Source organism: Aedes aegypti, chromosome 3, assembly GCF_002204515.2.
Source record: "Aedes aegypti strain LVP_AGWG chromosome 3, AaegL5.0 Primary Assembly, whole genome shotgun sequence".
NCBI classification, from domain to species: domain Eukaryota; kingdom Metazoa; phylum Arthropoda; class Insecta; order Diptera; family Culicidae; genus Aedes; species Aedes aegypti.
Window position 1 is genome coordinate 45,708,891 of NC_035109.1, and position 15,286 is coordinate 45,724,176.

Sequence of the window (15,286 nt, forward strand, 5' to 3'; positions counted from 1 at the left end):
TTGCCATTCTTTTGTCAACTAAAATTTGCATACATCCGACCAATCAATCATTTTTATGAACGAATATTCATGAATTGACGTAAACACCCTGTCACTGTCATAGCAACCTGGTTTATACGCTAAATTATCCATATAACTACGTACAAGAACGTATGTTTGTGCGGATAATGGACCAATGCACGAGTTCACTATTTGACGTTTGAGTGGAGCCGTGTTATTTATGTGCCCTTGGCAACGAGTGTACACGGCATCGCCCAAACGTCAAATAGTGAACTCGTGCATCGGTCCATTGTTTAGTTGGTCATATGACTGCCATTTACTTCTAATAATTTAAATATTCTCGAACGAAGAAGTGCTGTTCGTATGTAAAACAAGTGTATTATTAGATAATGAAAGTATAGCAATGAAATAATGCTTTTTGGTCATTTTGGCGCTTACGTCGGCTATGCAGACATGGGCAGTGTATTGAAACTTTGAGGCTACAGAAAACCGGAAAGTATTCTTTACAACCCCAATATCCAGAATTTCGTAGCAGGTTATGAGGGTGTTGCAATATTCAAAATGAATACTGCTATGCCAGGTAAAGCGATTTCGATCCATTGTTTTATCTCCTAATAGGTAGTAAGTTTTCAAGGTTCACTCTGAATTTACCCAGGGAATATCATTTTATATCTCCCTGCAATTTATTTTTTTATTTTTCGAAGTATATTTATTGGTTGACACATTTTTGCCAACTCTCTTTGTTACAAGATCTGCAAAATGTAGTTAACGTCATCTGAACCAATCTACTTAGTCGAAAAATATACTTGGTCCATACCATCCTCAAGTTTATTGAACCAACTTCAATGCTTCCGTACAATCACATTCATTTGAACTTGAATAGGAGATTCATATTAAATGGTATATAACGATATAAAACTTTCACACAACGCTTATCTAAAGACTTACTAACTTATGTGTACCATATAGTGTATATGTGAATTTGTCATACAAGTCTAATTCATTTCCGTGCCACATCAATACGTATTTAGTAGGAAAAGAAATGCAATTACTGTGTCGAAATAGAACGTTATTAGCTTATTACATTACTTAGAGGTCGTACTTGGACTCACAAAGATTAGAAAATTATTCGCGCAATAACCACACACACAACTTATAACGATAAATCCAACCTAACGAATGTCAATAAATTCTGTTCAAAACATTACGAAAAAATAAAGTTGTAAATAATGTACTTGTAGCGCCCTAGCCTCTATCGATCCGAATCTTGGCCGACTCCCGGACGTTAAAGTTTGGTACGCGATCCTTTTTGCCCAGAATTTTCGTTGTTGGCTCCACATAGTTGACATTGCTGATGATGTTGGCCACCCGGCGTTCGATAATTCCCAGGAACAGCTTGGCGTTGTTCAACGTAACCTTGCGTTCGTTGTTCAACAGATTCAGGATCGGCGCTTCATCGCAGTGAAGCAGTCTGAAACGAAACAAATTTTAATGTTCTGCCTTCTAGAAGTCAGTAGATTTTTGATCTTGTACTTATAAATCCGTTCCGCAGTTCTCAACAGTTCGTCCAACTTCACATCCCATATTTGCTTGATCTCGAAGGCAGCGTCGGCCGACTGCTTACTGTTGACTTCCTCCAAACGCAGAGCGTCGATGTTGTCATCCTGCGAGTGTTCCTTCGACTCATTTATTGCAATTTGCTCAGCTATCAAAACGAAATACGTTAGATATTACACACAGGTGAATTATTGCTCAGAATACTCACTGATCTTATCCTGCAGCAACTGCACACTCTCCGTCAACGTTTCCACCTCGTGGCTCAACTCATTCACATAATTAAACAGCGCAAAGTTCTCCTCCTCCTTCTTGATAAACTTGGCCACCAACCGATCGATGTCGTCCTCTCCGGAGAACGTCATGATCCGCGACATGATCTGCTCGTACTCGGCGTACTGTTTCTCCAAGTTCTCCAGCATTTTCTGCTTTTTCAGCGCCTCCCGTTCCTCCAGTTCCGCGTTCGATCGCCGCTGGCCCTTGATGCTGAGGAACTCCTGCAGCTTCGCATCGTGATCCAGCTTCCGTTGCAGTTCTCTCATCTCCTGGATGTGCGTCACCTTCTCGCTCTGACCTTTGTCCTTCAGTATCTGCAACTTGGTGCACAGTTCTTCCCTCGTGTCGTACGCCGCAGTTGCCTGATCAATCAGATCCATCATGAATCGTTTTCCTTCGTTCAGCTTCGCCACCAACTTCTCCCACATTATGTTGAACGTTGCCCTCTCCGTCAGCATGTGATCGATAGTTTGTCTTAGCTGAGAGTTTTCAGCCATCGCCACTCCGGCTTTCTTGTTCACCACGTCCAACCTGTTCTCCAGCTTCCTCACCGATCGCTGCGCTTTCGCAATCGTTTCATTGTACCTTATGTCCGTCACCTCATTCTTCCTTATCTCGGCGATTTCCCGATGTATCTTCCTGATATGGCTTTCCAGCTCTCGCAGCCCATCCTTCTTCGCCTTCAACGTATGATTCGCCTTCTCCTGCTTCTCGTACGTCAACTCCAGCACCGACTCCATCTCCGTTTCCCGCTTCGAATGCACCCCGTGCTCTTCGCAGTCCAACTGCAGCTGCAGTTGCTGTTTCTCCTTCTCCAGTGTGCGCATGTTGGCTCTAAACTTACGCATGGAAGTGTTTTTCGAGTCCAGAAAGGCGGCTCGTTCGTTCTCCAAGTTGCGGAGCAGCTTGTGAAGCCGTTGGCTCTCCGCTTCGGCCAGCTGCTCCATCTCGTACTGCTCGGCGGCCCCCATCTCGGAGGACATCTTCGGCTGGCTCGACATGGTGCCTGGGAATAGTCAGGTAAGTTTGTTGTGATTATATAAGTTTATTCAGTTTTATTTAAAAAAATACTACTTAACTTTGCAGAAGGAATTCCTCAAAGGACTTCTGAAGGAATTCCTGAAGGATTAAAAAAGACTTCCAGACAATAAAAGGAAAGTAAAAGTTATTTTAGGAAAAATTTTGTCTTTGAATTTCTCATAATTTGTCTCCAGCATTTATAGATAAAATAATGAAACTGCGTCCTGATTGATTTCATGTGAAGTATTAGGAACTCATTAAACAGAGCAAGAATCAATTATGGAACTCAAAGAGTTCATGCCAAGTTATCTTTAAACGACAAATACGTCATAGAATCTGATAAGAGATTGCATCACAAATATTCCAGGAGTTCCACTGGAGATTCCTTAGATGTTTTTCTTTCGATTATTCAAAGAATTTCTTCAATAACACCTGTTCCTCGAAGTATCTTGAATTTCTTCAATGAGTCGACAGAAATACCTCAAGGTATTTTTTGGAATACATCTTTTGAATCCTTCAGAAATTGCACCCTAACAGTAGTTGCTTCGTGGATTGTTTCAAGAATTCTAGCAAAAATCTAACTGGGAAATTCAAAGGGTTGTTTCTATGTTTTTAGGATTTTTTGAATGAAATTATTGTAAAATTACTGTAGTTTTTCTTTATATATTTTATACTTTATATATTTTATTTTGTCTCAAATTCCGAACAGACTCATATTCCTAAAAATGTTGTTCTATACTTTTACGTAAAAACAATACTAAAAAAGTTTAAATAAATTATTTTATCAACAAATACAAGGACTAACAGTTAGACTTTGTGATGAAATTAAAATTTTCACGAATATCAGGTAATTTATGCCTATCAGATGCATTTGAAGTCACTGTTGGCCTTAAGTGTTCGGAATGTGAGTCAAAACGGTACATTTATTAATTCCTCAAGACATTCTTTAATAAACTGCTCCTGATAAGGGTTCATTCAAATATTACGTAGCGCAAAATTTGCAAATTTTAGACCCCCTCCCACCCCCACGTAACAGCTTTTGTATGGAAAATGTGAAATTTTTGTATGGACCGTAACACTAGGTAAGACCCCCTCCCTCCCCCTGTTGCGTTACATAATATTTGAACGATCCCTAACGTTCTTGAGTTCTAAGAATATTTTCATAAACTCTCAACTCCTTCAAGGATCACTTCGATTTGTTTCCTTAAATTTTCTCTGTAAATCCTGATGAAATGAATCTTTGAACTCCTTCTAGATTTTTAACATAATTCATACCAAACCCAATTCTTAATGATCATTCTCCACAAGAAACTGCTAATGTTATCGAAGAATTTCTACATTGATAATTCCTGGAAGTTTTCAAGGATTCGACCAGTTATTTTACTAGCAACATCTGCAAGTACTGCCTTAGGCAGAAATCCTCAAGAAATCTCTCTAGGGATTCTTCAAAGTAATTTACCTTAGGCAGTTTTTTGATACTGTCCTAGGAATGCAAAATAATTATACCATGGAAACCCGATTTTTTAGAGAATGATTCTCCTCTAAACAACCGACTATTGCCAAGGCTATATAAAAAAATCATTTATTTAAACTGTTTCATACATTCCAGATGTGTTCTGGGAACACAGTTTTAAATTTGCATTGAGGATAAAAAACCATTTTCAAATCTAAAATTGACTGATTTATTAACACGTTGTAAGACTATTGACACTCGATTCAGATTCATTGATCCCAAATTAAGTAAATAGCATATCTCTTTATTTTAGAAAACCTACCGCAGTAATTAAAAAATTTCACCCCGGTATCAAAAACATCACTTTTTGAATTAAAAAAATGTTTTTGTTATATTTGTGTGTTTTGATAACATTTTGTCAAAATAACGTTTGTATAATTCGATTAACATCCAGCCAGTACAGGTTTAAAACATATTTGGATGATAATACATGCATCCTACTAAGAATTTTAGAACAGAATCGCTCAAGTGATCAACTGCACTCCATTTTAAGGTACGATAACACTTTATGCTCAGAAAATCAAGGTAATTTCCATTACTAATAGATCCTAAACCAACCGGCAATCGAACCCAGACACCTTCAGCATGGCTTTCCTTGGTAGCCGCGGACTCTAATCACTCGGCTAAGGAAGGAATTATTATCTAGGAATTTAATGATAACTTCTTAAAATGTTCCCCAAATATTTTTATTTGAAATTCGGAAACTTTTAAAAGTTTCTTCGAAAAACTCATACTTCAACTACAAATATCACAAAAGATATATATAATTTAATTTCTTACAGAAGTATCGCATTGATTAGTCCAAAATAATCATGTAATTTCCCTAAGAAAAAGACCTATACTTTTTCTCAGGATTCTTCCAAATATTGAAACAGAAATTCTTCCAAAGACGCATTAGAAATAATTTCAGAGATATTTTCAGATCTTGTAATGATTGCTTCGCGTTTTACTATAATTTATCTGTGAATATCACTTAGACCACACAAAAATCCTCTGTAGAATTCAAAAGAAATTTCTAAACATATTGCTTCTTTGATTCCACAAATTTCTGAAAGGAATATTGTAAAAATGAAATGGCTATCCTTGGATGAGTTCCTTAAAAATTTCTGGGGTATTCTAGGGATGAATTTCTTAACCCACCAATACCCAAAATTTTTATTTTCGATCTAAATATCATTGTTCGCTATATAAAATCGATCTAAACACGTTTTGGACATTGATCTATTTTCATTCAAAAATTTATGAATTTTGATTTTTTCTAATTTTTTATTTATTTTAGCATCTCTGATTTTTTTCATTTTTACTGATTTTTGCCAATAATAAAAGTTTAAATTTTTGCAATACTTTTGAAAATAAAAAAAATCTTTTATTTCTGGAACACTTTTTATTTTTCGTGTAACTAAGGTGTTGCCCATTTAGAATTGGAATAAACATGTTTGATTTTTACAACAACTCTAGTGGCCGAATTTAGAACTGAACCGTCTATGTGTTCGCTATTACAATAATAACATCACATAATTTTTTTCGCAGCTTAGTTCGAACGCACTTCTTAAAAATTTAAAATGGAAGAAGAGAAAAGTGAAATAATTGACACACAAATTTGAAAAACCCATTTCGATCAGGAATAGAAATGGCAAAAGTGTTAGGTTTTTCAATAAATACTGTGTGGCTCGTACCGAATAAAGGCTGGTTTGCTACTGACAAGAAAAGGAATCGCCTATCTCGATGCGTGGAAAATTTCTTCCAAGAAATGGTCAAGAAAATCACATTTTTCTGATCGCAGTACGCAGTTGAGAAGAAATGTCACTTCAAAGGGGGCTCTCTGTAAGAAATTTCTTGACCCATTCAGTCAAGGAATTTCTTTAATTTTCATGAGCGAAACAGCATACTTACCTTAAAGCTAAGTATGCTATTCCGCTCAAGAAAAGTAAAAATTTCTGCGGAAGAAATGGTCAAGAAATTTTCTACAGTGAGCTCCATTTGAAATGACATTTCTTTTCAACTGCGTACTGTGATCAAAGAAAAATGCTTTTCTTGATCATTTCTTGCAAGAAATTCTCCACGCATCGAGATAGGCGATCACTTTTCTGTTGAAGTGCATACTTCGCTTAAGTATGATGATACCAGCTATAAAAAGACGGGGGGTGATTTGATTTTGACATTTCTTGCCTGCAGATTTTGTAGTTAATTTTTAGTAGGCGGGAATATAAGATTGTTGATTTGGCTGTCAAAAATTTTCACTACGCTTGTTTTGCAGCAAGGTTAGAATGTTGGAATAATTATTTCTGAAACTATTTGATTATCAACTTTATTTCTTTCAGGAACCAGAGGATATAATATGACAATCCAGGAATGATACGAATTGAAACATTCAAACAACCTTACGAAATGTTTGCGGGACTCATTCAAAAAGCGTGTCAAACGGTTGTACCATACTTTACCCCTGAAAGATTTTCCGGATGTATTATTTTAGTTTTTTATATTATAATTTGCTGGAAGAGCTGACCGGAGAACAGGGATTTTTCTTAGAACCTATGATAACTATGAAAGGGATGCATTTGATTTTGTACCTGCTGATTTGGTTTGAATTTCGATTCGATTAGTTTGAATTATTTATTAGTGTGGAACAAAATTTAGACTCTCGCTCCAGTCCACTTTTTGGATGGCATTTGGGTCCCATAACAACAGTGCAAAATCTCAACTCGATCGGTGAAACTATATTTTAGCGCCAGCCGCTCAAAGTTTGTATGGGATTTACTATGGGAAAACTTACTTTTGCAAAGAAAAATCGCCAGACGTCGCCCTATGACCTCTGTAAAAATTCTGAACACTGACCTCGATAGATATTTTTACGATGAAGAATATTGCAGTCTTCAACAATGTCGTTCGTCGTAAACATACATATCGAGATCTGTGTTCAGATCTGTGTTCTGTGTTTTTTTAGAGGACAATAGGCAAACTTTGGCGATTTTTCTTTGCAAAAGTAAGTTTTCCCTTAGTACATCCCATACAAATTTTGAACGGCTGGCGCTAAAATATAGTTTCACTGATCGAGCTGAGATTCTCACAGTTGTTATGGGACCCAAATGCAATCCAAAAAGTGTACTGGAGCGAGAATCTAAATTTTTCATATAACCATGTCCCAGGCTATTATTTATGTTTCGAACTTGCCATGGGTCACTGCACAAAAATCTTCCTCTTTCTTTTACTCTTACATAAACAACAAGGCCAGTAAACGTCAAAATCCCACGCAAAATCAAAACAGTGTAGATCCTCATTGCAGTATGTAAATTCACGGAAGTAGGTACAGATATGTTTCTTCCCACCAAATATTTAACTGATAACGACTCCACAGACAGAAACATCTGCAGTAAAAACTATCTATTGAAAATGATGACCACGTAACTTCTTCGTAATTATCAATATCATAGCCATCTGTTTCCTGTTGGTTACTCATTTTCTGTCAACCTAAAAGCGCAAAACAATTAGAATGAAATGGAAACTTCAAAAGAATTTCGATTTTAATTTCCAAGCACAAATGAACGCATCACACATGACTCATCCGACTTTTCTATATCAACATAACTAATTTTCTATACCGTAACGCTTGCTTTGATCAAACTATAAAAATTATAGTGTATGCAAGAAATCTCAGATGGGAGTGATTAAAAATTTATAGCATTCTAGCATAAAAAGCTGGATTTCGACGGATCGCAAGCCACAAAGGAAGCGTCGGGCAGTTACTGTGCACCATCAGCGAAGAGGAAAAATATCAAGATCGCAGCAAGCCATGCGCGCGGGCGGCTGCGTTTTGAATTTTCTGTCACGTTTACCTCTGCTCCGCGTTTTCGGATAGTGAAAAATAGATTCGGCTGATGGTGCTATGCCACATTTTTTTTTGTGTTCCCGTTGGTCGCGATTCCGCCGATATTGGCAGGTGAAAAGTTATCCGGGTTGTAGTGCTTTGTGCAACGCTAAATAGCTGCAATAGAATTAGCTGATTGTGCTGTAATCAAAGTATATTTTTTGAAGGAAGATTTTGAAGATGGCTTGTGGCGTGCTAGATGTTGACATGATCCCATTGGTGCCACGCCACCCGGATAGTTTTTGCTTCGTTTGAGAAAAGTGCGATTCTGACAAATTAAGAAGAAAAATCATATAGTTCCATGCCGTTAAGTTCTATTTACAACGAAACCATTCAGAGGATGTCGATTCAAATTCCCTATAGAATCATTGAAGTTTTTTTTTTGAGAAAACGGTTTTCTACTCGGCGTTTAGACATATGAATGTATTTGATGAGTTTGTTCCGATTAGACTACATATATTAATGCAATTTGGGCTTTTTCTGTATCATAGGGACAGGCCAATTTATTTTCTCGTTTCAGAGAGCGAGTAATGGCGCTCAAACCAAAGCTTTTTAGCTAGGGCACTAGGTGGAAATACCTGTGTCCCATCCCTGGAAGACGAACGCGAATGGAGTGACATTAACTTTCTTAGCTGCGTCACTCCCAACAATGATGAAACCATTACATTCACACTTACACCCAATTACAAAAAGTATACTTAAGTACACCTACACTAAATTTCAACCCAGTCGCATCACTCGCTTATAGTGAATCCTAGACCATCACCCTTCCCTTCATCCAACTCCTTGACATCTATGAGGGCGTCGGTGAGTCGCTGGCCTCTCTTCAAGTAGGTGTCATATCATCATTTTCCTTTCCTTTCCTCATAACGGAGAAGATGGGCGTGGCCGGCAATGGACATTGTCATGTCTTTTCATTTCTGACTTCCGATTGGATAGCTATTCCATCCAAAATAGTTCTCCATGAGCAATTGGGATAAGAGTGGTAAAGCTACTAACATGACAGTCTTCAGTATGCAATCTACGAAATACTCCGTTACCACGCAACGCAACGCAACGCAACCATCAGCGAACAGGAAAAATATCAACGTCATATGCAGCCCAGATTCCGCTGTCACGAAACGTCAAATGCAGCCCACCGTTTTTATGGCTGCAAAAATGAAATGTATTGTATTCACAACAAACAGTTTTTAAAAACGTCAGTCGACGGAGCAGTTTTTTCCAAAGTTTCTGATAAATCTAAACACAAGATTAGTTATTTCTAATGTCTGCTACGTTTGCTGGCATGTGATTTCACTCAAAAGGCAATTTATGATTCGGTGTGATGCAAACGCAATCATTTTTTGCTGAGAGGTTCATGTGAGGATTTGAACGGCTTGCGCATGATTGGTATAAACACGAAGTGGAATAAGAAAAAAACTCAGCAATCACAGAAAAAGAAGACCGTCTTCGCGAGTCTCTTCTCAGGTCAGGACCATTGACCAAAATCCAAACATCTCAGACAGCCATTTAACACAACGGTGCTGCACGCAGTACCGTACAGTGGATTCGTCTTCGGATATTGAAGCCTCCGATCATACCATGTCTGCGCACAACCAAAAAGGGAATTAAATTAGAAAAATGTGGCTATATTCCGTACCATGAAGCTGTTTGATCAAGTGTTGACGGAATTTAAAGATTTTTTTTCAGGATTGGTGGTACCCACCTAATTGACCGCAATTCAAACCATTTTAGATACTTTGGGCTATTATGAATCGGAAGTTCAGAGCGAATGGAAGTGTTGTGTTGTTAAAATATCGACAAACTGTAAACTAAATTGGATGAACTTGTCAAAAATATAGATGACAATAGTGTGCGCCAATTAATGAACCGTATTCCGGGAAAAGTCCGACAATTTCTTGTAAAAGGAGAGGAATTTTTTTTAATTATTTTTCCTTTGAATCTTTCATGCAACGCAACATATGAGTTGAAACATAAATCATTTTTGTTGAATTCTATCCAAATTATTACAGTTTGTGTATGTTCCAATTCTAAATGGGCCACACCTTAAAGGACCAATCTCTTCTTCTGTGATAGATTGATTGTAGATAAATATAAAATGTGCAAATTTTTGTATTACACGTTACATTAGACCCAGGCAGTAGTGCAACCAGGATTTAGCTTTAGGGGGGGAGGGGGATAGTTTCAACATTCAGATCCGAAGCGAACACCATCTTTGTTCGGCATTCTTTCAACATTCTCTGCCCATCGTATCCTTCCAGCTCTGGTCACCTTCTGGATACTGGGTTCGCCGTAGAGTTGGGCGGGCTCGTACTTCATCCTTCACCGTCACACACCGTTTTCCTGCACACCGCCAAAGATCGTCCTAAGCACCCGACGTTCAAAAACTCCTAGTGCTTGCAAGTCCTCCTCGAGCATCGTCCATGTTTCATGCCCGTAGAGGGCTACCGGCCTTATAAGCGTTTTGTACATGATACATTTGGTGCAGGTGTGTATCTTTTTTGACCGCAGCTTCTTGTGGAGTCCATAGTAGGCCCGACTTGCATTGTTTTCTAGTTTATAGATGTGTAGTGATGATTTTGAACTATTTAATTGTTATTATGGTCAGTTTTGCATAGAAATATTCACAGTTTTTGGCGGTGTAAGAAATGCAGTTGGAAATGTCGGTGCTAAACAATCCACTGGTGTTTCGCCTACATGTCAACTTTGAGTGTTTAAAATGTTGTGTAAGCTTAAGTATGAACTACTGAACTCATTTTTGATATCATAAAGCATACCGTCGATGGGGGTGACAATGGGTCTAGGCTAGGGGGTGAGATTGGGTCAAAACGGAAAAATATGTTTTGTGAAATATTTCAGCTAATAACGCTGATATTACTAAAATGTATAATTCATATGTTAGGGAATATATTATTACACATTATTCATAACCATATACATTTTTAGAAATAGTAGTTTTTGTGTACTACATCAATAAACTTGCATGTTGAAACTAGATAAAATTTACAACATAAAATTTCTCCTGTACAAAGTATCACGCATGTACTCTAGCCTCTATCGTTGTATTAGTAGAATGTTGAAAGTCTTTTCATTACACATCACAGGTATTTTCCGGAATCTGTTTGATTTTCCCACAAAAAAATCACTTTTTTCGGTACGATGTCTAAAACATTGAAAATGGGGGTGAGATTGGGTCAAGCAAGAACGATAGTAAATGAAATTCCAAGTCCACTTTTTTGACATTTTACGGTGCCGGGTGTTCTCTTTTTTCATTAAGATGTGTTTATTCTTTCTAAATACAGCATCTCTGAAACATCAAACAAGTCTACTTGAGTATTCCGTGCATTGAATAACAATACAACGCATTTTGACAACTTTTTAAACCAGCAACTGTGTTTCGTGCGCAGCAACATCGTAAATTTTTATCAAAAGGGTGTTTTTTTCTAAATTTGATTATTTATCAGTGTTTTCACATTATAGAAACATCTCACGGAAGTACACATGAGTTGGATTGCTGAAATACTGGGATTATGACGTCAACTTCTGCCTGAAATTTATTGATCGTGGAATGTTGCACCGAAATTTAACTATTTGCGAAGATTTAAAATAATCACTGTTTCAGTACACCTTTGGAGAAACTGAATGGGCTTTATAGCAATGGGGATGAGACTTTGAAGACAATTTGAGGGAAAAACCACGAAAATATATGTAAACTTGACGATAAATGTTGGGTTTACATATTTTTCTCATAGCTCTTCAATTTTCAGTATAATTTTTTTTTACTGGGTTTATCATACTTGTGAAACGTCTTAGATATCTTTTTGTCTTGTTTGCATCGTTTTTTGTCAATATTTTTCAGTTGTGAATGGTTTTGAAACCATATTCTCTAAAACAAGTTATTTCAATTATAGTGACCCAATGTCACCCCCTCTATGGGGTGAGATTGGGTCATTTTTCATTCACTTGTGGTGCCGCTGTGAATAAATATTTGTCTTTCATTTTTTGAACAGTTGTTAATGTACCATCAAAGTACATACACACCAAATTTGAAGTTTATTGGAGTTAAATTGCGATAGTTATTCAAAAAATAAATCGCACAAATCCCTTTTTGACCCATTGTCACCCCCAACGACGGTAGCAAGAATATTTTTTGGTCATAAAACCGTTTATCATCGAATAATGTGCTTATTTCACGGGAAATTGCCTACATTTAGGCATATTACGCATTTTTCAAAGTTTATTTTGCAATAAAATGATCAAATACTCGAGATGTAAGAGTTTTGACATCATTTTCAGATTCAGAAGATCCAAATTTAGTAGATAGGGAATTTTTTTATTCTTAAACCTGCTTTCTTATATAATGATCAATTTCGCCCCAATTTTGATTTTTTGATGTTAAAACTATTTTTATGATATGTTAAATATTATTTCATGAAAATAAGATTACATAAACTGATAAAGATCAATGGAGTACTGATTTTGCCGAAATTTATTTGACAACATTTACATTCCAAATGATAACACAACGAAAAGTTGTAAAATAGTGATCAATTTGCCCCCGGATTACGGTACTTTTAAATATATTGATCATTTATTAAAAGGATCGTTGATCTGAATTTCGGTCGTAAAAAAGTGATCTTAAAAAGAACGATTGTTGAAAAAGGTTGGAGTGTCATACAAACGCTTTATGTTATCACAATCTCCCACTTTCTTCTCCATAGAGAAAACAATATTCTTTTCACCAAATCACGGAGCAATCACATCAGCCGTACAGTAGTTGACAATAGTAGGCGTGTGATTTTCGCATGGCTCCATGTAGTGTTTCTCACGCACTACCGTGCCAAAAACAACAGACCGCATCGATTCGGTTTTGAGTCGCTGCTCATTGCACCCACCGGAAACAATGCTTTTCGCACTCGAAACCCTGCTGTCAAGGTGCCAGGGGAATATGCCTATTTAAACAACGCTCTAGGCGTCTGGGCGTAAATAATTAACAATAGGGACACACGCGTGGAGAACACGACTGTTTCCGGCTGTTTCGTTGCGTAGCCACCGCCCCTCTGGTGGTGAGTTGTGATCTCTATGTTTGCTTCGATCTGTCTTGGTGGGACACGGGCGGGCGCCACGGAACGGTCGATGTTTCATTCATCATTTTCACAGCACTCGGTGTTGTGGTTTTGCTGCTCAGCCGTCATGCGCATAATTGTCCCATGTTACTTTTTGTTCATTCCATAGTTTTAGAAAATACTTACAAGAAGCAATCCAAGTAGCATACGCAACATCTCCTAAAAAGATGTTCTAAAAATATGATTTAAAATGAGTTACAATGAACGCATTGGAAACTTACCTAGTTCTAGTTCCGTCGCATATTATCATCTAGAGTTCATAAAGTTCCATTGCTGTGCCAATTGATATGCATTTCACCCCAAGCTTGACGTCTAACATTATAAGGCTTTCGAACAACAAGATCAAATGGGATTTTTTGTTTGTTGTTTTCATACGGAAACTGGTTTCGTATGAAAACAATCCATGACAAAATCTAATGTTTATTGAACACCCATTAAGTGGTACGACTTTAAGACAAGACGTGACAGGTCGAAGTACAAAAATGAAACAAGTGCCTGTCAAAAAAGACCATTCTCATTGGTCGTTTTGGCAAAGGCCTACTTTCGCATCGTTGAGTTGGATTGCAACAGGGCACTTTGTTGCTAGTCCGGCCGTGTTTTCATTGAAAGTTTGGAAATTTTTCATAAATCCTTTTGTTTCAATTCAAATTTAAGTGTAGCACATGTGATCCAACAATACTAAAAGAAATAAAAAATACTGAATTGAGCGCAAAATAATGGAAATTGTGTCAATTTTCTCTTGAAATATCGTCTGTTTTAAATATAAACCTGAATTTTAAAGAAGAAAGCATCCTCTATTGCTTTAATTGAATAAAACGTGTAAGAAACAACCAAACTATGAGCCTCGATATCTGAATATGTTCACAACTTGCTTAAAAAGAATACTAGCACCACTAGCTTTTGTATCGTCAAGGTTATCGACTGGAAAACAACGGGGCAGTCTCAGTTGAGCTGTCACGTCCTGTCCTAGGTACGACTCATGCAACCTCAAATTAAAAATATTTAATTTCTGACTTTGATTTCGTAGGCTTCTTTCCAATATTCATTACTTTTATCGAAGAACAAACGTTGTGTTTTTAATAAAAATATTGAAAAACTGAATTCCTTGAAAAATAAAGTTTTTTTTACTGTATGACTGAAAATATTCTCACTTTCAATTGATCATCCGTTGAATGTGCTTAAAATGTTTGTAGGTACGCGTATATATTTTGTAACATGAGACCATAATGCGTAAAACCACAGACCCGACCGGGCGAGGTCTCTGAAGGTGCCAAAGACAATCGAAATTAATTACCTTTCTAATGGGTCTCGGCGCGGTCTCTCTGCCGTTGTGCTCTCTATTTTTATATATGTAATTCAGGCGCCGTGCCAGCAATTCGAGACGAGTCGTCGTCGTCGACGTCTTCTGGTGAAGATTTATTGTATTCAGGGTAACAACGGCCGTTCTCCGCCAAGCTTGATGAGAGATTTCACTTGCACTTTTCTTTGGGATGATTCACAGCGAAGAAATCAACCGCGGTATGGTCAGAGCAAACAAAAAATTGATGCGTCGAAGACGAGGTGAACTCACTTTGGTTCGGTTAATGGTTAATTTGATAATAATCGTAAATTAACGATGGGGTGACGAAATTATTTCGACGACGAAAAACCCGATGCAGTAGTTGTAGGCAATTTTTGCTTTTCACTCGCGCCTCAGAATTATTCGAGGCTTTGATTGATCAATAACTTCAACGGTTACAATACAGAGGCACAGTAGGCTTCTTAACGACGCCTTTGTATGAAGCATTGGTTGCCAATAGCATCAGAATGTTGATTTTTGGTTGTTGTTGCGGGATTCAAAATGTCCTTGTTTGTTTGTAATGTTTCATAATTACTGAAAAGCGTATGAATTTCTTTATTGCCACTGATATCACTGATAGCAATTCATATCAG

General features: G+C 37.3%; 1 protein-coding gene across 1 annotated transcript; it reads right to left on the minus strand.

Annotated features, from left to right (window-relative positions):
* Positions 1–618: 618 nt before the first annotated feature.
* Positions 619–15,074, minus strand: LOC5575638 (coiled-coil domain-containing protein 63). The gene is made up of 4 exons (XM_001655733.2): positions 14,649–15,074; positions 1,766–2,836; positions 1,534–1,705; positions 619–1,471 (listed from the first exon to the last, which is right to left on the minus strand). The coding sequence occupies exons 2-4, from the start codon at positions 2,829–2,831 to the stop codon at positions 1,246–1,248; spliced, it is 1,464 nt and encodes a 487-aa protein (XP_001655783.1). The 5' UTR covers positions 2,832–2,836; positions 14,649–15,074; the 3' UTR covers positions 619–1,245.
* Positions 15,075–15,286: the final 212 nt, after the last annotated feature.